This window comes from Miniopterus natalensis, chromosome 1 (genome assembly GCF_054644295.1).
Source record: "Miniopterus natalensis isolate mMinNat1 chromosome 1, mMinNat1.hap1, whole genome shotgun sequence".
Classification (NCBI taxonomy): domain Eukaryota; kingdom Metazoa; phylum Chordata; class Mammalia; order Chiroptera; family Miniopteridae; genus Miniopterus; species Miniopterus natalensis.
Window position 1 is genome coordinate 174,163,013 of NC_142081.1, and position 27,659 is coordinate 174,190,671.

At 37.0% G+C, this 27,659-nt stretch overlaps 1 protein-coding gene across 1 annotated transcript; it reads right to left on the reverse strand.

The window, feature by feature from the left end:
* Positions 1-428: 428 nt before the first annotated feature.
* Positions 429-25,623, reverse strand: OCIAD1 (OCIA domain containing 1). The gene is made up of 9 exons (XM_016206968.2): positions 25,462-25,623; positions 23,767-23,829; positions 23,009-23,089; positions 16,628-16,681; positions 9,771-9,818; positions 8,929-9,061; positions 7,430-7,605; positions 3,331-3,483; positions 429-944 (listed from the first exon to the last, which is right to left on the reverse strand). The coding sequence occupies exons 2-9, from the start codon at positions 23,822-23,824 to the stop codon at positions 907-909; spliced, it is 741 nt and encodes a 246-aa protein (XP_016062454.1). The 5' UTR covers positions 23,825-23,829; positions 25,462-25,623; the 3' UTR covers positions 429-906.
* Between the last annotated feature and the right edge of the window lie 2,036 nt (positions 25,624-27,659).

The window sequence follows — 27,659 nt, forward strand, 5'->3', positions numbered from 1 at the left end:
ATTTTTATTCCCCTGAAATTTGCGAAGTTTTTTAACATAACCACTGCTTTTTTAAGGCACTGAACCATTTACTCTGTGTTGGTCAATCTACAAGTCGCATTTATCATATCATTATTAAATATTCAGAAATGACTTTATTTCCTATCCCTACAAAACACTACTTACTTATAATTGTACTTAAAAGTAGATGGAAAACAGCCTGGCTGGTGTGGCTAAGTGGCTGAGCACCAACTCATGCACCAACAGGTGGCCTGTTCAATTGCCAGTTCAATTTCCAGGTTTCCAGCTCAATCCCCAGTAGGGGGCATTCAGGAGGCAGCAGTGACCAATGTTTCTCTCCCTCCCTCTCCTTTCCTCTCTTTAAAAATCAATAAAAACATACTTTAAAAAAAAAGATGGTAAACAAAACCATGAACTCAATGAAGATGCACGTTCCTTTAATATTTTATTTCCCATGAACATCAAGAGAATACAGCAAACACTGGAGAAAGGCTTTTTAATAATTTTTTGATGTAAAGCTTAACACATAAAATTATGCTCCCCCCACCCACCCACCCCAATTCAACATGCAGATATCACTTATTTTCACGTATGCAGACTCTAGAGTATTACAATCTCTTGACAGTTTTATGAGAGTATCCTTGTCCTGCAACTTAAATTTCACAAACTGCATATGATTGTGGTATACTAAGATCATTCATAGTTTCCCAAGGTGAATATATTCACACAATATTAACATTAAAATCTGTTTTTTAAACATTATTTTAATAAGCCAAACCACAAAAAACCCAGGTTCTTATTTTAAGTGTTTATGAAGACTGCTGCTGAACTCAAAGCATGCAGATATGACCACCCAGATGAAGCTGGATACTGAAACTCCTTCAGTAGGTCCAAGGATGCAATGTTTCACTCATCCCAAGCATCTCCATATTTGTTTACTTTGACTAGGAAAAAAGCACAAATAGTTGATGATTCCAAGTAGTAATATGTAAAAGGCACTATTTTAAGTTTGCTATTATGATGAAAAGTCATGTTTCTCATTTGAAAAAATGCACACGAGAGTCAAATTAAAAAGGGGCTGGCCAGATTTAGTGAACTGGACATAAATAGTAATGCACTGTATCCACTACTTTACGTAAGTATTTGATCGCCCTAACAACGTTACAAACACAACCCCTATTTCAGGGCCGAGAAAACAGATTAGTAACTTGCCCAAGGTACAAATAAAACAAGTGGAACTAAAATTTGAACACATCTGCTTAGGTCCAAAGCCTGGGTGCCTTTACAACTTTACCATACTACCTAAGTAAGTGTGGTATAAATTATAGCACATACAAAAAAATTATTGGGAAATTAAGAAACAACAAAATTGAATTTTGTTTTTCACAAAAAAGACAGCAACAGAAATGGTCAGGTGAACAGGTTATGGTGATTTCAATCATCTCTCCTATGAGCCGTGATACTAGTGGCAAGGAGGAAACAGTTTCTAATGTTCTTGCATTTTACATAAAATTATATTTTGAAACATGCTCCTCTGTCTTCTCTACTCTTTCACCTTTTAGCCTCTCTTTTACATAGCCTTCATCTGTGAATTACAAGTAGTCCTAACAATGTAAATAAGTAGTTATCAAAGTATGAACTGGGGACTCCCTTCCTCAAGACACTTTCAGAGAATCTGTAAAGTCCAAATTATTTCATTATTATACTAAGACATTATACAACCCTTTCCCTCATATTTTGCCGTTTCCCCTTGCTTTCATTCCCTCATTAGTACAAGGAAGAGTTTTCTAGAAACTGCATGGGTGGTGATATCATTGCCCGTTTTTAGAATTTGTCTTAATTTCTAATTAGGTAAATGTCATCCACAGAAACTAAAACTGAACAATTTAAGTGAATTTATGCTGTACTAATGTCAAATTTTCTGTCTGGATTCTAGAATAGGACATTCTAGAAAATCACTAGAACTATTTCATAACTTTTTTATCTTCAAATAAAGCACACAAAAAATCAGTTTTCTTTTTATAAATAAATAATTTCATATTACTGTCATGTAACAGAACTTTAAAAGACTGCTTATAGCCAAAATCTAGCAAATGCCAAAGGTCTGCCATATTTCCTTTTCTTAATCTTTATTACTATAGAAAGCCCAATGAAACATTTCTGATTTACCAGTGTATGCTCCTGTGCAGACATAGAAAAGATTACAAAACTGAGAAAAATACTACTGCCTGCCCCCATGGAGCTTACAGTCTAAATCCTCAAGTTAATCAGAACAAAGTACCAGTAAATCTTTACATATTAGAGTAATGGCTATTGAACGTATACAGTTTACACTAATTTTTTTAAAATGGCAAACATTAACAAGTAATGTCAATTACCAATGTATTTTAAAGCTAGATTTTTAAAATCAGTAATATAACAGATACTATCCATCGTTATTATGAAAACAGAATTCTACATGAAGCAACAACTAACCATTAGAAATAAATTTGGCTCTAAAAGAATGACCATAATAAAAAATACTAAGAATTTTTATGTATTTTTATATTCCTTATGGCATATATCACTTTCAAGAAGGTACCAAGGACCTATTCCTTTTGTTTTTAAAGTAGTAAATGGGAAACCTTGAAACAATGACACATTCTCTAAAAGTCCTCAAGAGAGAGATAAAATTCTGTATTAAAATAGCTATAAACCCCTATTCAAAATACCCTCTTCTGTTAGAAGTAAACTTCTATGTCAGAAAATTTACTTAGGGTAATGTATAACTGTTCCAAAATGACTTAAAAGAAACTGTGATTTTAAAATTTACTATTAATTATATCGCAAAAATACTAAATAAAAAAGTCAGTGACTCCTCTTTGGAAATGTCCTAAAGCTGCTTTGTTAGGCATATAAACTCTATCTCAATTTCACAAACATAAGAAAATCAGTTTCATTAATCATAATTCTGGGCTCTGCCGAAAGTGGCATTATAACCCAATTATCAATCTGGTTTTATGTAATAGATGCCTAATTTTAAAAATGGTTTCCAACCTGACTTCTTATAAGGGAAAACAGTCAACTTGGATGTTTTATTTTTACATGGTATTACACAACTAGTCTTATTATCTTAAGTCATACTACTATTTTAACTTCATTATTTTCTAACACAAAATGGCCTTTGGAACACCTTAAAAAGAAAAGTCCTGATAACTGTGAATAGCTATTCTTTTTAAAAAATATGACTTTGGTTAATTGTGTGGAATTAAACCACATTAGCATGCTTAATGTTTTTACTGCTGCAGTCCCGATCCGACAGAGTAAAGTGTTGAGACTAAACTATCATACCTTCTTTTTTGGGTACTCTTTCCTGCATAGGCCTGACTGAGGGGTCGGTCTTATGTGCTAAAGTTACTTCATATGACTCTCTGTTCTTATTCCTTAATTCCTCATACGTAATACTTTTTCTTTTAGGACTTTCTTCAAGCTTGGGATCAGGTCCTAAAACAACAAACAGTTAGTACATGGTGATAAAAGGAGCTTGAACAAATTCAAAACAACTAAATTTTATAAATCTCCTGATCTATGATTAGAATAGAATGAAGTGAAAAAAGGATCGTATTACTGCCACCACTCCAAAGCACTGCTTTCCCCAAGGTAACCATAAGCTAAACCAGCTTCTCACACTGCCCAGTTTTTATTTCTAAAATTGAAAATTAACATAAACTGACAACTAACCATGTCAGAACAGATAACATAATACACACCAGCATCATTCAGACTCATTAACACGTTAGTGTTTTAAACTGCAAAGTTATTCATAGCGTTTATATAGAGAAATACATTGTACTAATTGAATAAAACTTGACCCAGCATGGCTTTTATTTGGTAATATTTGCATAGTTAAATGTTCCTATAACCACGATCTATATACAAATTCCAGCTATTTTAAAAACTTTTAATTTTACCATCTTTGTATTTAAACAAAAATACTTGAAAATAGCTATTGCAAAGTATAAAACACAGCCTTTAAGCATAGTATGCTTCATTTCCACTTAGGTCTAATGAATGCAATACTGAGGCAGAAAAAAGGAGCAACTATAATTTCGACCGGGAAACCAGCATTTATTTTTTATATCTCCCAAAGAGTTAAAGTAGGAATACATATTATCAAAGAGTCAAATACTGATGAAACATATGGAACTGGTTATGCTTAATACTGGTTGACAGGGCCAAATATTGAACACACTTTATATAATGTATAACCAGCAAAAAGGGCCATATAAACAGTTCTAAAGAAATTAACTAAGGCTAACACAGCATTCAATGAACTACTTACAATCTGACACACTACTCCCAAAGTACTATTTATCAAAGAGGTTTTTAATAAGACAAATTGGACACATTATTTTAATTATGATTATTTTTCTTAAAACATTTTTTCTTAAGTGGTACTATTTTGAAACTCAATGGTAAGGTCCCACTGAATAACCAGAATTTTTAAAGCAACATAACTACACAGTAAATGCTTTCAGCCATAATCATTTATTTTAGTACAAAGTATACTGCACTGATACAAAGAGCATTTAAACTTCTCCTTATTAGTTCTAATATTATACCACTGTTGAAAAGTAAAATTTTCTTACTAAAAAAAAAAAAGCCAAGAAAAATTAGTATAACTTTATATTGGGTTTAAAAAGCACTTTGTATTTCACTAGTAATGAGTAATTATTGGACTCATTTCCCTTCACCACAAGTTGTATTTTTAAAATTCTGGAGGAGATAGTATATACTAGATTAGTAGTCAGAAACGCCAGGTTCTCATTCCTACTCTGCTGACAACTAGTGAATGTCCTTGGGCAAATCACTAAACTTCTTTGAATATTGGTTTTCTCAATTGCAAAATACAGAAGTTTAACTAAATGATCTACCTCTAAAGTTCCTTCCAGGTCTAATATTTTTTTCATTGTTCTGAAATTCTGTTACAAATAATGAAAACATAAATCAGACAGAATGTTAGGGAGAATTTTTTACACTTACAAAAGTCAAATGAAAACATTCTATATTGTGCAGGAAGCATAGCATGATTTACTACTTTGGGAAGGTAATACAGAGCTGGAAGGAATAAGACAGTGAAAAATAGCATTGACTTAAATCTAACTGTAATAAACTATAGTAAGTGTCATAACAACTATGAAGGAGTACTTTCTACTATGAATTCTCTACTTTGAATAACTTTAAATTCTTGCTAAGAGAAAGCAGAACTAAGAGGGCAAGTAGTTCTGCTTAAACAAAAGGGGAGGGTGTCTTATTAAGGGGGACCATCAGCTGGGGCAAAGCAAAGGAGGCAGCTCTGCTGTCCATGTGGAGAGCAGTCAGAGCTGCAATACGGATTTAGAGAAGAGGGTGAGAAAGCAGAGCCACAGACAGATGGATAGTTGCTTTGGAGGACATAAAATATATTAAAATACAGGCCTTACTGTGGTCTGTGGGCAGATGCCAAAGGACTTTTTGTTTGTTTGCTTTTATTTGAAAAAGAAACTATGTAACATGGAATGGAATTTGCTAATGCAAATGCAAGGAAGGATGCAAGTCATGACAAGGCTAGAATACGAGTAGAATGCATTTGAACTAGAGAAACAGGAAAAATGGAGATGCGATGAGGGACAAGGACAGCTGCCTTTGGAGATAACCACTGACTTTAACCACTATCTCTAATCTGCCCACCTCCTTTCCTTTCTCACTACAGACCCTTGAACAACTTGGGTTTGAATCGTGTGGGTCCACTTACAGGTGGATTTGTATAAGTGGTCCCGCACAGATCAAACCTATGTTGTTCAAGGGTCAACTGCAATCGGATGTCTTTATTTCCAACCATTCAGGGGGGAAAAAAAGCTGTTGAGGATTAACAGACTCTCGACAACTTTCATCCACTAAAGAATCTAAATTACCTTAAATTCCATTCTCTCCTGTCTCTTCTGCAAATACTCCCTTACTTTTGCTCTAAAGCAGTGCTATCCAATACAATTTTCTATAATGATGAGAATGTTATATATCTACAGTCCAACATAGCAGCCACTAGCACATGTGGCTACTGAACTGAAATGCCGTCAAAGAACTGATTTTCAATTTGATTTCATAAATTTAAACAGCCATATATAGCCAGCGGCTACTTTATATGCTGATCTACCTTGAACCCCTCTGCATCCTCTGGAACCTCAACTGACCTATAGTCAACTTCTCCCTTTCCACTAGTATCCCCTCCCTCCCTTTAATCTACATATATATATAGATAAAAGTCTCTCTCATCTTAAACAAAGGAAACAAAATCCAAATGTTCCTTTAACCTTGTTTGGTCCCCATAGTTACTGGCTTAACAGTATTTGGTTCAAAGAAAATGTTTTTAAAGAATACCTTATAGAGGCCCACAATCCCTTATCCAAACCCTTACAAGTCAGAAATGTTTCAAAATACAGACTTCCTCAGATTTTAGAAAAATATTACAGTACATAGCCCTGGTATTATTTGATATTCATCCATTCAAAAGTTCAGAGCAACAACAAGTAAAAACAGTATTTCTGCAACAGAATTTAGGAAAAACCATATTAATATAAAGATGATAAATAAACTTATGTAAGTTTAGCTCAGGGTTTGAAATAATTCAGGTCAGACTTTATCATCTGTTTATTTAAAAAACTTGTTTTCAAAGTTTTTTGAATTTAAGGATTTTTAGATAAGGAATTGTAGACCTGTACTTCCTTCCTATTTCTAATTCCTCACCTTTCACTGCAAACTAGACTGAAGAAAGGAAACTAACGTTTGATGAAAGCCTATTACCTGCCAGGCGTAAGTTACCTCTGATTATTTCATCTCATTCCGAAAGTTCTTTAAAAGAGAAGGGATCACAAACGACAGTCACCTGCCGAACGTCCATGGCTAGTAAATGTCAATCGTGATTCAAATCCAGGCCTTAACCCAAAATTGATGTTGTTGCACTTAACATTATGCGATCTTCAAACCCAGTATTTACACAAACTCCACAAAGCATTTTCACATAGATTTTCTCACTTGACAACAGTTCTGTAAGGCAGGTAATTATTATTTTTCTCACATTACAAAGAAGCTGAAATCTTTAAGACCAGCCTAATGTAACCTTTTTATAGCCTCCCTGAGGGAAAACTTATCACTCCTTTGATATTACACTAAACTTAGTATTTTTAATTAACAGGACATACTAGTAATTTATCCTTATATTTCTATATCTTCTAACAGACGGGACCTCAAAAAATGTTGAATTGAAGAAACAAATGAACAAATGAATGAACATGCTGCGTTTAGGCTGATGGTGGAACACACAGGTGACATCCAGCAGAAAAGGTCATCAAATAAAGTTTATACATACGTTGGACCATTAAATGCTGAAATTCATTTCAAGAGAAGTTTCTACCTTGGGCGATATGATCAGTAATACCAGTGGGAGTAGATTCATTCATAGAAGAACTAAATGGAATTGGCTCATAACGAGGAAGCTTCTCTTTTTCCATGTTGTCTGCTGCTGGGGGTGTCACAAAAGACGAATGCCCACTCACATTTGAGTCATATTTTGGCTTCTGAGAATAGTACCTATAAGAGAAATTCATATTATATAAGAAACATGAATATTGCTTATACCTTAAGGTATGAAAATCAGTTATCTTATTTTCTAGAGAAATCATATTATTTTAACATAGTTATTTTAAATAGTAAGATTAAGCCTATTTCTTTCTGGCACAAAAAAAATTTAAAATGTTTTTGTTTTCTTTAATCCTCACCCGAGGATATTTTTTCCATTGCTTTTCAGAGAGAGAGACAGAAAGAGAAACATCGATGTGAGACTCATCAACTGGTTGCCTCCCGGCCGCACCCTGACTGGGGCTGGGGAGCAAGTCTACAACCGCAGTACGTGCCCTTGGCTGGAAATGAACCCAGGACCCTCAAGTCTGCAGGCTGATGCTCCAACCACTGAGCAAACGGGCCAGGGCAAATTAAAATTTGACCTACTAACATAACTTAAAAATTTACGCTCAATATATAGGAGAAAAAATGTTTATTCAATTTTCTAATTACTAAGCTTCAGAGATCATTTTAATGTGTTTAAGGTTTTCAGAAAGAAAAACCACTTCAGATAAAAAAAAAGTGTCCATTTCCCACAGTAACTGGGCAGTTACTTCCACAGGTAGTCCACATGAACTCCATGGTGATAAAGCAGATGTAAGTAAATCTAGCTCTCACAGTTTACACTGCTTGCCATTTAGGATGTGAAATATATTTAGCCAAACTACTTAATTACCTTATTACTTATCTGCCTATCCAGACAGGGAGATTCATTTATCTATACTTACACCATTTCCTTACTATTTTAAACAGCAGGATTAAAAAGTTGGAATTTGTTGAGCTGAAATTAATAAAATTTGGGAATTCAAAAGAAAAGTTCAAAATACAGGTAACAAAAGGTGTTTGCCGAATTAAACCCTTCATTCTGGTATATGCACTCCCAACAGGATGCAACTCTATACAAAACAAAGGTAGAGAGCCCTGGCCAGCATGGCTCAGTGGTCAGAGCACTGGCCCATGCAACGAAGGGTCACAGGTTCGATTCCTGGTCAAGGGCATGGGTACTCGTGTTGCAACCAATCGATGCGTCTTTCTCACATTAATGTGTCTCGCCCTCCTCTAAAAAGCAATGGAAAAAAATATCCTCAGGTGAGGATTAACAACAATAAAACAAAGGAAGACAAATCTCATTCTACCTTTAAAAACCAAATTAGCTTTAGCCTGCAACAAAATTGCAAGTTTCCAATGGTCCTTCAGTTAGGCAATGTTTCATGACCTGAATTATGGCAATATCCAGTTACACTTTTTTAGCTAAAATTAAAAACCTTTAATAAAGATAAGAATCTGGCCTACCCAGGTGAAGATCGTCGTGCCTGTCCTGATCGTAAAGCTTCTCCAAGAGGGGAATTCTCAAGATTCTTGAACTTCTCTTGGCAAGTTTTCACATAAGAAAGCTTTCCAGCAAAGTATCCCATGATACAAGCAACTTATTTGTAAAAAACAGAGAGTGTAACTCAAGTGTTTGTTTTTATAAGACTCTTTTCTAAAAGTACATTTAAAAAAATGCGATTCTAAGTATGTCTCTGGTGTGAAAGACTGAGATTTCCTGAAATAATGGTAAAAGTGTCACATTAAATCAGATGAGAATCATACCATTTGCCCAGCTATTTCTTCAGATTGTTTTCAAAATTAAGCAACAAATCTCTTAAAATAATAAATTATTAAATGCATCCTATGTCTTTTTCCAATACAAAAGAAAGGCTAACCTGGAAAGATTCATAAAAAGCTTCAGGTAATTTTTAAAAGCAATTTAGCTTCTTTTCTATTAAGCATGTTAAAAAGATTTATTTTTCAAATTAGAATTAATTTTAATATACATTTTATCTTGATTAATCAGAATCACTGAACAACTTTCCTAATAGGCAAGGTAATTTATTTTCAAATATAATACCTTTAGAAAATAATTTTAAATGAGTAGTTCTATCACATTATAAAAAGAAAAAAATGCATCTTTGAAGTAACTCATGATTTTTAATGTTAACAATAAAATGCCCTAGTAGTCCACTTAATGAGAAGCTTAAACAAACTGATTTGTCAAAGCAAGTAGCCAAATAACTGTTATGAGAAAGACAAAACATTTGATAAAAACATTATCTTACTTAAGTAAAAAGCTAAGAAAACGTGTTCATACTTACAAATGAGTTTAGGGATGGAACCATATTTGGGATGACTTGAAAGGATTCCTAAAGATAAGAGAGTAAATATTTCTTAGTTAACAGTAATTGTTAGAGAAAAACACATTTACATAATTAAGATGTTATTTCTTTGACTAAGATAAAACAGGTTTATGCCAAGTTTATGCTAAGAGTGTATGAGAAAATAATAAAGAAGTTGCGGTAAAAATGCAAAGAAGCTATTTCTGCTAGTCATTCCATGATCTCTTCTAATGTACGACAAAATAAGTTCAGCAATACAATATAAAGTAATATAATCTATCAGCAGAAATAAGGAAAAATATAAAAGCAAAAACCAGTACAGACTATCTTTAAATGATACCTAACAATATTAGCTCTTTCCATAAACCCAGAGAAGTCTAAAGCTATTTAAGAGAGAACCAAGTAAATTCAGTATCAACAGAAATATAAAGAAAATTGAAAAAACTCCACAATCTATTATAATAGGTCAATTTAGCAAGGTCACTTGATACAAGATCAATACATACAAAAAAAAATACTTCTTTACACAAGGAACAAAAAAAGCAAAAAATTTTCAAAACACATAACTTATTATAAAACCAAAAACATCAAAGACCCAGGAGTAATCTAATGAAAAATACGAAAGATCTCTACATTGAACACTACAAAACTGAGAAATAAAAGTTAAATAAATGGGAAATACACCATATTCACAAACCAAGACTAAACATTGTAAAGTCTTAAATTCACCTATAAATTCAATGCAATCCCAATTAAAATCAAAGAAAAATTTCCCCAAATTAAAAAGCTTGTTCTAAAAATCATGTGGAAACACGAAGGGCCAAGAATAAGCAAGGGAATACTGAAGAACAACAAAGTTGAAGAACTGCCAACAAATATCAAGATCTATTACTATAGTAATTAAGACAGTCTGTTATAAGTACAAGGACAGATAAACTGAACACACCGGAAGAGTCCAGAAACAGACCCATACATGCAGTCACTTAATTTATGAGAAAGGCAACACTGCACTGAAGCGAACAAAGAAAAGTCCTTTCAAAATAAAGTTCTGGGTCAACTACATATCCATAAGAGGGGGAAAAATATACCTTGATTCTACCTCATACAACATTCAAAAACAGTCCCAGATGGCCTGGCCGGTGTGGCTCATGAGCAGCAACCCATGAACCAGGAGGTCACGGTTCGATTCCCAGTCAGGGCACATGCCTGGGTTGCAGGCTTGATTCCCCAGTAGGCAGCCAATCAATGATTCTCTCATCATGGATGTTTCTATCTCTCCCTCCCTCTTCCTTCCTCTCTCTGAAATCAGTAACGGTCCCAGATGACTTAAAAATTTAAGTATGAAAGATAAAAGAAAGCTTATAGAAGAAAGCATAAGAGATTCTTCGTGTCCTTGTAATAGACAAGGATCTTTTTTTTTTTTTTAAATCCTCACCCAAGGATATTTTTTTTTTTCATTGCTTTTCAGAGAGAATGGAAAGGAGAGAGAGAAACATTGATGTGAGAGAGACATATCAATAGTCTCGTGCACACATCCCAACCTGGGTTGGGGACTGAGCTTGCAACCGAGGTACGTGCCCTTGGCCGGAATCGAACCCAGGACCCTTCAGTCCGCAGGGCCGATGCTATAGCCACTGAGCCAATCTGGCCAGGGCAACGAAGATCTTAAACAGACTACAAAAAGCACTCATCATAAAGTAGAGATTTGATATATTGGATTGCATTACATTAAGAACTAGTTCATTAAAGTGGAAAAAAATAACCACAATGCATATATCTGATAAAAGACTCATTTCCAGAATATACAGAGAAGTCTCACAAAACCAAGAGAAAGAAGACAATCCAATGGAAAAGTGGACAAAAGACTGAAACAGATAATTTGCAAAAAAGGACATATTCAAATAAGATACAAACAAAAGAAAAGGCCCTCAACTTCATTAACTCAAAATCACAATGCAATCAATATCACTATTCACTCAGGACATGGCTAAAATACAAAGACAAAGATAGCAAGTGTTGTGAAACCGTGATCACTTATTAATAGGATTGTATTAATAAATTGGTAGTGGGAGTGTAAATTGGTCCAAACAGCATGGAAAGTTTGGCATTACCTACTAAAGCTGAACATATGCACAATCTATGACCCAGCAAAATGCCTTCCAAGAGACACTGTATTCATGGCATAACTACTTATAATAATAAAAACTGGAAACTACTTGACTGCCAATGTACAAAAGGATGGATTAACTGCTGTGGTATATTCACACAGTGGAAAACGACATGACAATGAGAATAAGTAATCTACAACCTCATATAACAATGTGGATGAATCAAGTGATGTGCTGGTAAACCAGCTCTCCAAAAAGCCCTGATTTGCGATGCTGGTTGATTTCCATGGAGAGCAAATATTTGGACCATGACCAATTTCCAGCTACCAAATGGTTTAAAAACCAGCTTGCCAAAATCTTGAAAATTTAAAACTCAGCTCTTTGGAGCTGATACAAGCCAGTTCCAGCATACCTCTGGATAAATCTCACAGGCAATGTTAAAAGAATACTTAGTTGTCTGATTTCATGTATATAAAGCATAAAAATAGAACTCATTTATGCTGTTGGCCTCAGTCCCTTTACTTACACAAATGAGAAAAAAAAGGAAGATAGTAATAATATCCACATTTATACAAAAATGTTTTTCCTTCATTTACAGACCCCTTACAACATACAGGCACTACACACTAGGAAGGAGGGATATACCAGCAAATAAGACACCCTTTACTCCCAGAGCTTACAGAAAAAGCATACAATGTGATGGTGGCTATTCATTCACTCAAATATTTGAGTATCTACTACATGCACTATGCCCTGACAGGTACCTGAGATGGGCAGTTTTCTAAGGGGAAGTAGGAAAAATGGGGGCAAACAGACTTGTAGAAGGCTAATGCAATACTGTTGGCAACAGATGGTTGTACTGCAGTGGCAGTGCAGAGAGAGGGATACAGTACACAAGAGTATTTAAGAACTGGACTAGAACAGGCAACTACTGGACAGGCACCTAAGGGACAGAAGTGAAGGATAATGCCTGTTTCCTAGTTGGACAGTGATGTGATCAGCGATGGGAAAAACAAAAATTGGTTTGGGGGTAAATGAATTCAGTTCGGGATGAAATGAGTTCAGTTTGAGGAGCCTGCAGGAGGGCTCTCCATGTGGGGAAATGCAGAGTATGGTTCTGAAGCAGATACCTACACTAGAGATAATCCTGCAGATTTAGAGTAATAAATGGTCCCTGAAGCCACATTTTGCTGGGTAATAGCATATAGATTGAACTCAAGAAAATCACAAATGAAGGAAGAAAACCCACACTAGAATGTAAGCACCAAGGTCATGAATTCGTCTTTTAGTGCAATTTCCAAAAATAGTGTATAGTACATGTCACTCAAAAAAAAAAAAAGAGAGAGAGAGGGAGAGAAAAGGGGAATTGCTTGAGGTGGGAGAAAAATCAGAAGTATGTGCTGTCATGAAAGTCAAGGGAAGAGACCTAGCCGGTTTTGCTCAGTGGTTAGTGTCAGCTCGTGGACTGAAGGGTCCTGGGTTCGATTCCAGCCAAGGGCACGTACCTCGGTTGCAGGCTCGATCCTCCCTATGTGGGAGGAAACCAATCGATGTGTCTCTCTCACATCGATGTTTCTCTCTCTCTTCCCCTCCCTTCTAGACTCTCTGAAAAGCAATGGAAAAAATATCCTCCAGTAAGGATTAAAAAAAAGTTAAGGGAAGAAACTTCAAAAAGGACTGGTTAAAGTTGTATAAGTCAAGAAAAAAAACTCTTTCAAATTTAAGCAATAAGGAGGTTGTGTAGATAACATTTTTTTAAGTTTTGGTAAATGTTAGAATATATCTATAATCTATGACACAGACTGCAATGGGTTAAAGAAGTATAAAGTGAAGTGCTCAATTCTTAAAGTCTGGCTTTAAATGCGAGACAGCTGGAAGCAGTTGGGAAGGATATAAGGGAAGATTTTTCTTTTGTATATTTTCAAGTTAGAACAGACCTGAACATGTTTAAATGTTTTGCCAGAAAAGGAACAAGTAGAAAGGAGCAGCTAAGACTCTGTTGAGTATGACTAACCATGGATGAAAGCATATATAAAATGTTAGGCATTTTAATTAAATGTGAGATGTCTTGGTGAATTCTGAATTCTTTTTCTAAAGTCACTCAATTGGGGGGGGGGTGTGACTTTTTTATTATAATACCCCACCCAAAAAACAAGACCCCATAGTTTCAACAATAAAAGATCTTAATTCTCAAAGACAGTAACATGAGTGACATATCATCCAATGTTTTTTGTATTTTTATTCAAAAGTATCAAAACCCCAACAATAACAAAACAACTGACACAGTTAGAAAGATGACACGTGACAGGCTCAACAGGAAATAATGTTATTCTACATATTAGGTCAAATCAGTTCCAAAAATTTGTCGTCTAAAAAACAGAACACTAAATTCCACTGGAAGGCTTGAGGCTCAGTCATGAACAATTACAGAGAAGGATGTTGGAACAATATTACTCCTCGTGGTGGGACTTCTGCAAATGAAATCATACAGACATAAACTGTCATTGATGACAAGTCAAATAATCACCAAATGGTGACTAAAAATTCCGAATTCTGGTACAAGAATAATTTGCCTCCTTAGTAATAGGTCCTATTATTTTCAGTAAGCTTCACCTTAACTATATGATAACAGTTCTATCAGGATATATCTGCAACTAGAAAAAAGGAATTTCTCTGGTTTCAATTCCTGTCTGGTTCAGTATAATTAGTTACATGCAGGAGCATAGCATTCTCAAGATAGGCAAAAACCCCATGAAAAAACAAACAAAAAAATCCAAACCAGCAGTGGTTAAGATTTTGTCGAAGATAGATCTGTCTAAATGAGTATTACAATCTGACTCTCCCAATTTTAACTGTTTCCAACTTACCTTCAAGCCCACTAAAGTCTCCTACTCTACCTAAGCCCAAAAGCTCAGTTTACCTAACTAAAATGATCATTTCTCCAGGTGATACCTTAGCTATTCAACGGAGTTTACACTCCTCCTGCATCATTTTGTTACTCTAGCCGTGTCATTCTCCTGACTGTCCCTCCCAATAGTCATGCTTATTTTGACAATCAGGTCTCTCCTTTGAGATTTTTCCTTCTCTTCTAATCTAAATCCTGCCCATCTTCAAAATCCCCTTCTTTCAACAAACTTTCCTTGATTATAGTGGCCCTGCAGAAATCTTACTTCTTTGAAGACCCACAGATCTTGAAGTCCCTACCATACAACAATTTTTAAAAAATATGTATTTTATTGATTTCAGAGAGAGGAAGGGAGAGGGAGAGATAGAAACACCAGTGACTAGTCATTGATCCACTGATCCTGCATGACCCTTACTGGGGATCAAGCCTGAAACCCGAGCATATGCCCTGACCAGGACCTGAACAGTGACCTCCTGGTTCATAGGTGGACACTCAACCACTGAGCCACACAGGCTGGGCTCATAGTTCTTTTTCTTAAAAGTAATGTGATAAAATGTTTTTTGTTTCCCACTATAAAAAAGAATCCTAACCTCAAACAACTTAGTCCTAAAGCACATATAAGTGCATATGTATATTGACTTGTTCCCATGTTTAAGATTCCTGTCATGGTAGCACACTGTAATGAGGTTCTTTAGGAGTACTTTAAATAAACAAAACAAAATTTTGACCCCTCAAATTCCTCCCATTTTCCTCCAAAACTACTTTTCTCAACTAGTGTGTCAATACTACTGTCTAAATACTTCATACTGCTAATATGAAAAGGCTAATCTTTCCTATCATAGTCACATTTAGGAGCCAGTTAATTAAAAGAACAGCTTTTTAGGATATGTGGAAGCCATCCTAAGGTCACGACCCTTTTCTAGGATATCTTCTTATTCCAAGGAGATAGTTCACAAAATAAATGTAATGTGTATTTAGGATTAGAGACTGATACAATTAATACTTAAATTCCATACACTGTAGTATTTAATCCAATAGGATTTGGGACAAGAAAGTATCCCCACCCCTCCATTATTATAAGACAAAGCTGGTTTAAGGAGCCATTCATGTTTAAACCAGTGCAGAAGAATCACCAGGAGTTTGTTAAAACAAATTCCTGGGCCCTTACTGAGAGATTCTGATTCAGTAGGTCTGGGCTAGAGCTCATGAATTTGCATTTTAAACAAGCTCCTAAGATGATAGTGAACTGAATGGCTTGCTTAGACCAGGCTTGTCTTTCTGCCACCCTGTAACCCATCCACAGGCTTTTAGTTACTTTCTTGCTCTTGTATATTGTCAATGTTGCTACAATGCAAGAAAATATAAAATTCTCAAATCAAGATATTTGTATCAGTGGGTTCATGAAGACACAACTCTTCTGCCATTGTAAAAATTTCATATTAACCAATGTCCCCCCAATACATTTAATAAAGGGGGGAAAAAGAGGATCTAAAAGTGAACTGAATACTACAAAAAAGCAAAACTTAAAGTTGTTTTTGATAGGGGGGCCCCTATTTTCTTGTCCTGAATCAATGTTATGAAAATTCTGTTCCAGTTTCACTAGTGATGTCACATCTTAATGTAAATTAAGTTATTCTGAAACCATATGGTGTGAAACTTTTAAAAAATCATATAGTACTAGGAAAATAAAGGCAATAACTAAAGAAATTTATCAATGATAATGTTTAATATATACAATATCATATTTATCTAAAAATCAGGAAAATACCACATAAAAACACGATATCCAAAATGCTAAATAAATTCAAATTTTAAATATTTACCTTTACTAATTAATCCTTGAGTAATCAACATACTTGTTGCAGCCAAAGGTACAGCTACAAGAGAAAAAAGAACTTGTCAGCATCAACAAAAGGTAAAAAGATTCTGTCCGAGTTAGAACAGATGAACGAGTATCAGTAAAACCATCCAGAAAATAAGTTGCACAATTAAGATCTTTAAGAGATTTTTTCCATGTTTAAAAACTGTACTGTATATAGTCAGTGGAAATACAAAAAAAGCATTTTTAATATAAGAAAACATTACAATATAATTCAGGAAAACTTGCTTGCAAAAGTTCTTGGCTGACGTCTGGGAACTTGACTGGTAAACAGTTCCCTACACTGATATAAAACTTCACCTGAATGATAAATGGCTGTGTCTGTTTGTACAAATAGTTTATGCTGCACACCTGCTTTCCTTCTGTGAGTCTGGAATTTTGGTACCTGCTAGGCCAAAGGTACCTCTGTAACCAGCCCCCAATAAAAACCCCCAGGTGCTAAGTCTCTGAGGAGATTCCTTCCTAGGTAACTACTTCCTCCACTATGCAGCTGGAAGAAATTCAGTATGTCCTTTGTGTGGGACTCCATGGGAGAGGATTCCTGGAAGCTCTTATCTGGTCTCCTCTGGCCTCCCCATGCTCCTTTTCCCTTTGCTTATTCTGTTTTGTACCCTTCCCACTGTAGCTTGTTTTAAATTTAAATAGCTACGTGTGGCTGCCTCACTGGACAACACAGTTCCAAACCAGGAGTTGAGAATCATTCTGTAAAGAACCAGATGGTAAATATTTCCGATTTTGTGAGTCACAGTCTCTGCTCCAACTACTTAACTGCCACTTTAAAGTATAAGCACTGAGATAACACATAAACAAATGCACATAAAACTTTCAATAAAACTTTATTTATGGATGCAAAAATATTAATTTACGCATTTTAGGGACAATGAGACGCTTATCATTCAGGTTTAGATCAGTGTAGGGAACTGTTTGCCAAGTTTTCATATGCAACAAAATCTTCTTTTTATTGGTTTCAATCATTTAAAAACATAAAAACCATTCTTAGCTCATAGCCATATAATATAGTCGTCTAGACTATATATGGGAAATTTAAGAACCAAGGTAATTAAGACATCTGAATTATTGGGTTTCATGATTAAAATCTGTAACTTGGAATAGGGAATTAGCTTTGCCATCAGACAATTTGCAGAAACCCTAAGGTTTGAACCCTCACTCTCTTACTTACTAACAGATTTAAATTTTGCTCGAAAATGGTTTCTTTAATGTTGGCTGGTTTGATTGCCCCCATGTATTGTTACTTAAGGTTTTTCAAAGGACAAGTCCCCTTTAATTACAGCATCAATACAACTTGCAATCATTATTCTCCTTCAGCTTGGCTCAAGGAATGCAACACAAAGCACTGAAGAATCATATAGGGATGGAAGGCAACAAGCTGACTGGCCACCTCTACAATGGACAATGCTTCCCCTATTTTAATTTCTTCTTAGGCCGCGGTGGTATAATGCAGAGAGTAACAGTCTGGTTAAGGAGATCCTATTACTACTTCTGCTACTCATCACTATGCCTTTGCATAAATCTCGTAACTTCTTTTCATGCTATGAAGGGTAATAGATTACGAATAAGGTCTCTTTCCAACTCATATATTCTGTCAGAGAAAAAGAGAATGGTAAAATTGAAAGGGACTTCAGAACTTAGTATACAGTCCTCATCCTAATCAGAGTAAACTGATACCCAGAAAGGACAATCCAGTTGCTCAAAGCAACAGATAGTTTGCGCTAGCGCTTAGATCATATCCCAAGTCCCCTGACTCCCAGGTCACTATACCACATGACTCCAAATTCAGAGTCAATTAAATGATGTTTCTTTAGGCAAATCAATAATACTGCTGACCAAAAGTTATTTTGCATTATGACCATGGCCCCAACCACATCCAATACAAGAATGCCTAAAATTCCTTTAACTCTTCTCCCCTTACAACAGCAAAATGCTACTCTAAATTCATAACTGTTTTCAATAGAAACTGTTATTTCATTAATCACACTAGCACTAACAGTCATTTAATAAAGGTAGCTTAACATTTATACAATAAATTAAATTGAATTAATTCCCATAACAATCCCACGAGATGGGTTATTATCCCCATTTGAAAAAGGAAACTGAGGTTAACAGCCACCAAGAACTTGTCTGAAATCTCACAGCTAATACATGATGGAGCTGGGATTTGAGTTCAGACAGGCCTTAGAGTCTATGCTGTTATTACTCATTATACTATCTCATTTGAAAAACAAGAGTAGACAGGTATGAAATATCACTCACAGAATCTACAAATGATGCATGAAACAAATATGAATTCATATACCTTTTCAGTAATTCCAGAGGTTGAGAACTACCCTAACACACAATCTACATCAAACGGACCCCCTTTCATAGATTCTTTCATTACCTGTATATTTGGGCACAGATAAAACTGTTTCTTTTGTCAGTGTATAGGGTTACAATTTTAAGCTGAAAATAAATGCCTTCATGGTTAAGCTTTGAGATCAGAGTAGAGCCCGGCCGGGTGTGGCTCAGCGGTTGAGCATCGACATAGGATCCAGGCGACTCAGGGTTCGATTCCCGGTCAGGGCACATGCCTGGGTTGTGGGCTTGATCAATGACTCTCTCATCATTGATGTTTCTCTCTCTCTCTCTCCTTTCCTCTCTCTGAAATCAACAAAGATATATTTAAAAAAAAAGAAAAAAAAAAGATCAGAGTAGAAATAAAATTATCTTAAAGAAAGAATGGCCCCTAGATCAACATGTCTAAATTTAAACCAGGATGAACGTAGTAGTTAATACTTAAAAAAAATCTGTAAAAATTACCTTAGTATTTTTTCTACACATTCCTACTTGCGTCACCACCTTTTTACATCAGTAGGCACAAGATGCTTTCCCCAAAAAACTTATTCATTTACATAAATATATGTAAACATCACATACTGCATAGACTATTCTTATGTGAAGATACAAATGTAAAGTACAAAATTTCTTAATGCATGACTATTAGTCTGTCTCCTGGTAATTATACGTTGAATTCTCTATCGTCTGTTGTTACAGCCAAGGTTCTATGTACTTTCTCTTTTTAAAAATATATCCTTATTGATTTCACAGAGAGGAAAGGAGAGGGAGGGAGGGAGAGACAGAAACATCAATGGGGAGAGAGTCATTGATCAGGCCCACAACCCGGGCATGTGCCCTGACCGGGAATCGAACCCCGATCGCCTGGATCCCAGGTCGACGCTCAACCACTGAGCCACGCCCAGCTGGGCTATGTACTTTCAATGTCTGAAGTTATTACATTAAGCAACATTAAAGTTATCTCTGTTTTAAGAGTAATAACTACTTACTAAATACATTAATTTTCTGGCTGCTGTAATTTCCCAGTAATCCAGATATGGTATACAACAAGCTGTTTCTTAGCTTGTCCTTATTACGTGTTTTCTATCTAACCTGTGGTTAATCTGTTTTAAGAGACAGAATTATGTAGGCTCCTATTATTCATATACCACATGCCCCACTTTGAACAGTCAAGTATAGATGGGTACCCTACGTATTGATCACTGCCCTTCAATGTAATTTTACCATAGAGCTGTTATAATTAGCTAGAATGTTAAACATGAACAGCAGAATAAGTTTATCAGATAGAAATAAATGTGGACACCACACTACCTATGTGGCTGTTAGCCTAACATTACAACGATCCCAAACCCTATCTACCAGATTTGTCTTTTTCTTAATCCCGTGTTATTAACAGACTTGAAAATAGATCACTTTATTCTACCTATTCTATGCAATTCTTGAAGACGTAAAAATGCGTTGCCAGAGTACAAATGAATTCTGTGAGAAATTATTCTCATATTATGAGCCACGTAAATTTTTTCTAAGTCCTTGATCCATGATAACTATGCATTTAAAACAATTATTCTCATCTAGAGATGTGCATCATCACCTAATTCTCACACAGGTTCTTTCCAGCTTGAAAAACCTCTATAAGTCTCTGAATAATTGACTGAGAATAAAACTCAAAAGATTTTATAAGAATTCCTATTATCTTAACTGCTCTTTCTTGGTCTTGGTTCATTCTTTCGCCACTACTTGGGTCACTTACCCAAGTGAGCTCCTCAACCTTTGTCATTTATTCCATTATTCCTAAATATTAACCATGTCATAGGTACTATTACCAGTTCTACGCTTTCATTTCTACACTTAATTTCTTGGTGAATTCACCAACACACCTATACCACAAACTCTGATTTCTTACATACACCTTTATTTCTGTCTTTAGCTGCACTCAGATTTTCCACCATCAGATGATGATGTATCATGAACTCAAAATGTCCAAATCAGTTTCCTTCTTCAAGCAATAACTCCTTCAAACTACACCTTTTAATCAATGTTATTATTAGATAGTATCCTAAACTGTATATCTTAAAGTTAGTACTTCCTTCACTCCTCCTTAGTCAATTTACAAATTCTATTATTGCCCAGCCAGTATGGCTCAGTGGTGGAGCATCAACCCATGAACCAAGAGGTCACAGTTTGATTCACGATCAGGGCTCATGCCCAGGTTGCAGGCTCAATCCCCAGTAAGGGGTGTGCAGGAGGCAGCAGATCAATGACTCTCATCACTAATGTTTCTCTCTCTCTCCCTTCCTCTCTCTGAAATCAATAAAAACATATAAAAAAAAAAAAAATCCTATTATTTAAAAATCCTACATGTCCTTTAAAAAATCTCATTCCCAGTTCATCTTCTCTAGTCCAAATGACACTACAATCAACTACGTCCCCTCAATAACTGTATGCCTAAGTTATCGCCAAAAGCTTATGACCGATTTCATCAAGTACATCTTCTCATCCTTCTATCTCATCCTGCAGTTAACGAATTTTCCTTAAGAAAAATCTACATATCACCCCCTTAGCCCAATAACCTACAATCTATAATGAATCAAACCTTTAACTCCTATGTTTATTTTTCTATCCCAACAAAAGACCTCTGCTCCAATCAGCGCAACCTCAAGGCTCTAGTAGAGATCAGGCTATTGTAGAATCTGCCTTTGCTCACCATTCCTTTCATCTAAATACTCCATCAATCTTCTTGTACTTAAAGGCTTACTAGTTAAGTCTCCGTTATTTAGTAAAGCCTTTTTTAACTAAATCAATTCCAATTAAATTTGTATCTTTTAAAAATTCCTATTGCTGTTTTGCAATAGGAATCTTTCTCAATGTGTTTCATGAATTGGCTCTGTCTTAACTACACCATAAAACCACTTTAGGGCAAAGACTGTGTCTCCCAAGCATCGTACCTTACACACTATAAATATAAATACAGGCTGACTGATGAAAAGGTACATCTTCTTTAATTCCTTAGGTCACTCCTTCCTTTTCAAAATTCCATTCTGCTTTTTTGTTAGACAAATTACCTTATCTGCAAGGACTGCAATGACTAGTGAAGCAACACCAGGATTCTGTTCAAATGTAATATAATGTTTTACGTTTCTTTCAACATCCTCTGTATTTAAAAAATAAAATCTTGCCCTAGCCAGTTTGGCTCAGTGGTCAGTGTCTGCCCGCAAAATGAAGGGTCTCAGTTTAGATTCTGGCCAAGGGCACATATCTCGGGTTGTAGGCTCGATCCCCAGCCCTGGTCAGGGTACTTGCGGGAGGCAATCAGTCAATGTCTCTCTCTTTCTCTCTGAAAAGCAATGAAAAAATATCCTCAGCTGAGTATTAAAACAAAAAAACAAAAAGCACTACAAGGCATATAATGAATAACAGCATTCACCTCCCTATCCCAGATTCCTACGCTACAGAAAAACAAAACAAAAACCTTTATTGAATAAGGTCTCCAGTCAGAAATCAAAAGCTGAAAACATTTCAAAATGATAAAGTGAGAACTAATTAGTTTTTATCATGTAATGGCTAAAAGTATAAGAGAGAAAATCATAAGCTGCTGTTTCAGACAGATCTGGCTTTGAATCCAGCCATCACGACTTACCAGCTCTGCAACACTAAATAACCCATTTCACATCGCTAAACCTCAATTTCTTCATCTGTAAAATGAGGGTAACAGTTATCAACCTTATCAGGTTTTTAAAAAAATATATAATGCATATACACTCAGTAAATGCTATTACTATTACCAACAAAAATACTTCAGTCTTGAAAAATGTTCTAGAAATCATTACTTTAAAATGCGTACAATTCTACTTATTTAACCAACCTCTTTTAGTAATAATTATGCTATACCAAGTGTGCCAATTTTTTCTATACGAAGTCATTAAAATTTAAGGCACTGAAGGTCAAATTTTGTTTACTATAAAATTTAACTTACATCTGAACCAGAAGCTTTCATCATTGCATTCTGCGAAGACTCTTCTTTCTTCCTCTGTTGGAATGTAATCAGCCCCTATGTCTTTTTACCAAGGAAAAATCAGCAAACATTAAAACACCTATGGAAAAACTAAGTCTAAAAATTACCTTAGTCTAAACCAGTGATTTTCAACCTTTTTCATCTCATGGCACACATAAACTAATTATTAAAATTCTGTGGCACAGCAAAAAATACATTTTTTGCTGATCTGACAGAAAAAAAAGGTACAATTTTGATTCATTCGCACTCAACAGCTACTGCTGTGTTGTTTGTTGTCACTTTTTTAATCTAAGGGAAAAGAGGTCAGTGCCCCTGACTAAATAATCCGGTATTTCATGTTTTAAAAATTCTTGCAGCACACTGATTAAAAATTGCCGGTCTAAACATAACAAAACACACCCATTTTAAAAAATGAAACAACAGGCTTGTTGTAAACTTTAACAAACTTTGACTTCAAACAGAAGTTGATACTATCTGCTAGTAAAAACTGGATTCATAATGTGCTATGTCCAATGCAAAATGAAAATGGAACCTCTTGTTCAAATTATTAAGAATTTCAAGATGGCAACAGAGGTTAGTAAACCAAGTATGGGTCCCTGTGTGACTGCATAAGTCACACACCCGTGAAGTTAGCCCAGCTGCTATACTGTTAGTCAAGGCAGTAAAAATTTCTCTACAGATAAAGTGCTTCTAATCATAAATACTTAATTGATAGTTACGGGGAATTGGTCTTGTAACTTCAGCATTCGGCTCTCGAAAATCAGCTCTGCCATTCATCTTTCCTGCATCAAAAACATTTATATTAAGTATTAGAAACAAAAATGAGATAAGTCAAAGTCAGTCAGGATATAGTCTAATAATATTACTAGGCTTCATGGCAATCAATCAACAAATATTTACTAAACACTACTACATCTGAAGTACCTCACATAAAGAAAAGTTACCTCAATAAAAAAGTCACAGACCTATTAACTGATTTGGAAATGATTACTTATCTTAGGACCCTTAACTGAAAAAGTATATATGACTTATAAGTACAGTTTTTATCAACTGATTATATCATTAAGATATAAAAGGATATCGCCAAGCCCTGGCTCAGTGATTGAGCGTGGACCTAGGAACCGGGAGACCAGGGTTTGATTCCTGGTCAGGGCACAAACTGGATTTCAGACTTGATCCCCAGTAGGGGGCGTGCAGGAGGCAGCCAATCAATGACTATCATTGATGTTTCTCTCTCCCTCTCCATTCCTCTCTCTGAAATCAATTAAAAGAAAATTTTTAAAATCCTAACATTAAATTTTTAAAAAAAGACATAAAAGGATATCAATAAAATAAGACATTTTTCCTCCTGAAACTGGTTTATTTCACATTATCCTAGCTTTGGACCCTTTCAGAAATATATGCCCAATAATTAGGATAATTCCCCAAGATAGAAGAGGAAAAATTTCAAGTCATTTCTGCGTTTCCATTTTTTAAAAATAAAAGAATCATCAGGAAACACACGTATCCCAGAAAGCAATACTCCCCCAAATTAATAAAACGACGTCATATCCATTTCCCTGTGGTGTAAAGCTAGCACCAAATTCTGTATCCACCAAATGTCCTCCCTCCCCAAATAGAGACTTAGAAAAATACGACATATAAAAATGCATGGCATTTCAAGAGCATACACTTATTTTTTGACCTATGCCTGGGGATTCAAGAGACCAACAGCTTAGATAATCTGCATTTTACAGAATGTTCTCATAGGATCATGAGCATCCCCATCTTAAAAAAAAAATTTACATGAATTAGGTAAATGCCATACATGATGAGGATAGCAATTGGGGCCCTTCCTTAATTCACGTATTCGATAGGCCATCATTGAAGGTCTAGGACACAACCAATCCCTTCGCTAAGAAAAAGGAACAGAAAAGGTAAGATGGATTCATGGATGGAGCTTGCTGAATAAACTACTCGTATCCCAAGACAACCGTAAAAGAAGAAATGAAACCCTCATTTCTCAAACAGCATCCTACCTAGAAACCCCAGAAAGAGACTGTCAAGGCCCACAAGGCCTCTGTGGAGAACACCGTTTTAACCTCTTAAATCGCAAAGAAAAAACCTGAATAGAACCTGCGTCGTCCTACGACCGTCGATTCCTGCACGCCATCCCCCACCCACGGCATCTGCATCTCCACCTGCAATACCCCTCAAACATACACAGCTGTTACCCTGAATTTTTATGTCCCATTCACAACCCCCCAGAAACATTCCCTCTCTTTCCCGGGTCACCAGCACTTCGGAGCCCGACGCCCAAAGCGCGATCGGCCCACCCGCACAGGCGGGAAGATGGCGGAGGGTGCAGGGGAGCGGCTAGCCTCAGCGGTGGTGGGGGGTGGGCAGAACGCGGCCCTCTGCGTCACCTCACCCACCTCAGAAGACAGCCAAGGGCGACGGCACGGCGAGCCCCGGGCGACCAGAGACAGAAGGCCCGGAGGGGTCAGCAAGGGGAAAAAGCGCGCGGATATCGGAAGGCGCGGGGGACCGCACAAGAGCCGGGGGTGGGACGCAGCTAGCTACCAGGCAGCCAGAAAGTCACCCAGATACAAGCTCAAAATGACCGTAACCCGGAAGCACTGGGAACTTACAAAGGGAAATGACGTCACCCCTCCCTGTGGCGTCGAAGGCGAGCAACCTCGGAATAGACGCTAGCTCCGGCGTCCGTCTGCGCCTCCTTCCGCTCAGCCCGTCTCCTTGCTTCCCCCGGCCGCGGCGCTCGCGAGCTGTACTGCGGCTGCGCCAACCACCTCCGTCCGGAGCCCCGCCCCGCCCAACCGTTTCCTGGGGCGGGGGTCATGCCTTGGCTTTAGGCTGCGTTGATGCGCAGTTCGGATCCTCTAGTGACCGGCTGACAGGAAAGTTCTGGAATCCCCTTTACCCCCGTGCTGAGAATTACCGACTCTCCATAGATGTCTCTGTTTTTAGGCTTTACGTAGCTCATTTCACTCTTTGTGCCTCTACGCCCAGTAGTACGAAGTAGCCATTGGAGCATGCGCACTGGGCTGTCCGTCAGACTCGAGTCTAGTTTCTGACCAGTTCTGGAACCTCGAGCCTCGTACGTTACCTCTCGGAGCCTCAGGTTTTTCTCATCTGAAAAATGGAACTAACGCCTACCTCTTCGGGCTGATAGGGTTAGAGCAGCACACCTGAAAAGAGGCTTAAGCGCTCAGTGTTCTCTGTTAATGGAGTTTATATCGGAATGCGGCGCTTACGGCTTCAGTTCACCAGACGTCGCGCCGCCTCTCCAGCCGCCATTCATTCCTTTATTCGTGCTACAGATAACGCGTGCCGGCTGTGAACCAGATACTTAAAGAGTTATGGGTGCCTTAGTGAACGATCTGCCCGCCCCGTTTGTTTCATCAACCCCTAAGAGCCTCTCGGACTGCTCATCTCTTCCCGGGCCCTCCGCCGCTGTCCTCGCTTCGCCTCGGCGCCGCCTCTAGAGCTCCCCGAATGCATTTTCCCAGACAGCTTGTGGATGGCGGTCCGCCTAAGGCGCAAGTCCAGTGCTGTGGTTCCTTCCTCAGAGCCTTTGTTCCCACGGTGCGCAGGAGGCAAGGCCCTCTCTCCCGAGCCACTTTGTTTTTCCTTACTGTCGTGTTCATCACTGAGAAGACAACTCGCGCCTGCCCCCTTCCCCGCCTCGTCGACTCGACTGATACTTCAAAATCCTGCTTTTATACCACCTCCTTTGCGAAGCCTTCTCAGAAACACGATGTTTCTCTTTCTCTTTCCCTCTCACTGCCCCTCTCTCTAAAAATCAATAAAAATATAATTGTAAGTTAATTATAAAGGAATTATTCAGGGTACTCGTGAATTCATAGAAAGGAAGCCCATGTGATGAACCCCTTGACTTCAGCGTCACGAAGATTTTGTCTTTTCAGGTGAACTCTTGAACTTCCTGATCACAGTTATTACTCAGCATATTTCCATGTACGCTCCCTGAGGGGAGAGGTTCTATCTTATTCTTAGTGTTCAACACACACTTATTGCTCAACATGGAATGTCACAGAAGCCAAGGAAAAGAGAATCTTCCAAGAAGGAAGGGCCAATCGTGTCAAGTGTCGATAAGGACTGAGAGCTACCTGTTGAACAGAGCAGTACGGTTATTTGTAACTCTGGCAGAAGTAGTTTCGTTAGAACCTTAGATTACAATGGGAGGAGAAAGGAATGATCGGGAGCGATGTGGTGAAAAGGACTGGCCACTCTGCAGAAGCTTGGCTGCTTGGTGAAAGGAGGCTACCGAGTGGAGGCTGAGAGGCAAATAAGGAGTCGATGAAGGTTAGTTTTGGTTTTGTTTAATTCCATAGGGTCTTTTTTAAAAATACTTACTTAGTGATTGATTTTAGAGAGAGAGGAATGGAGCGTGCGAGAAAGAAATAGAAACATCGGTTATGTTTTCCCACTCATTTGTGCATTCATTGCTTGACTCTTGTATGCGCCCTGGCCGGGATGGAAACCACAATCTTGGCAGATCAGGACGATGCTCTAACCAACTGAGCTACCCGGCCAGGGCCTTATTCTATAAAGTCTTGACAGTAACTGTCAAAGGGGAAGAACCAGTAAAGAG

What these genes read in the sequence shown, in the direction of transcription:
- OCIAD1 (XM_016206968.2), bottom strand. Translation starts at nt 23,824, where the DNA reads ATGAATGGCAGAGCTGATTTTCGAGAGCCGAATGCTGAAGTTACAAGA. An exon ending in AGTTACAAGACCAATTCCCC is followed by an intron (nt 23,090 to 23,766) that starts GTAACTATCAAT and finishes CTTGGTAAAAAG; the next exon opens with ACATAGGGGCTGATTACATT. An exon ending in AAGAGTACCCAAAAAAGAAG is followed by an intron (nt 945 to 3,330) that starts GTATGATAGTTT and finishes CTTTTTTCCTAG; the next exon opens with TCAAAGTAAACAAATATGGA.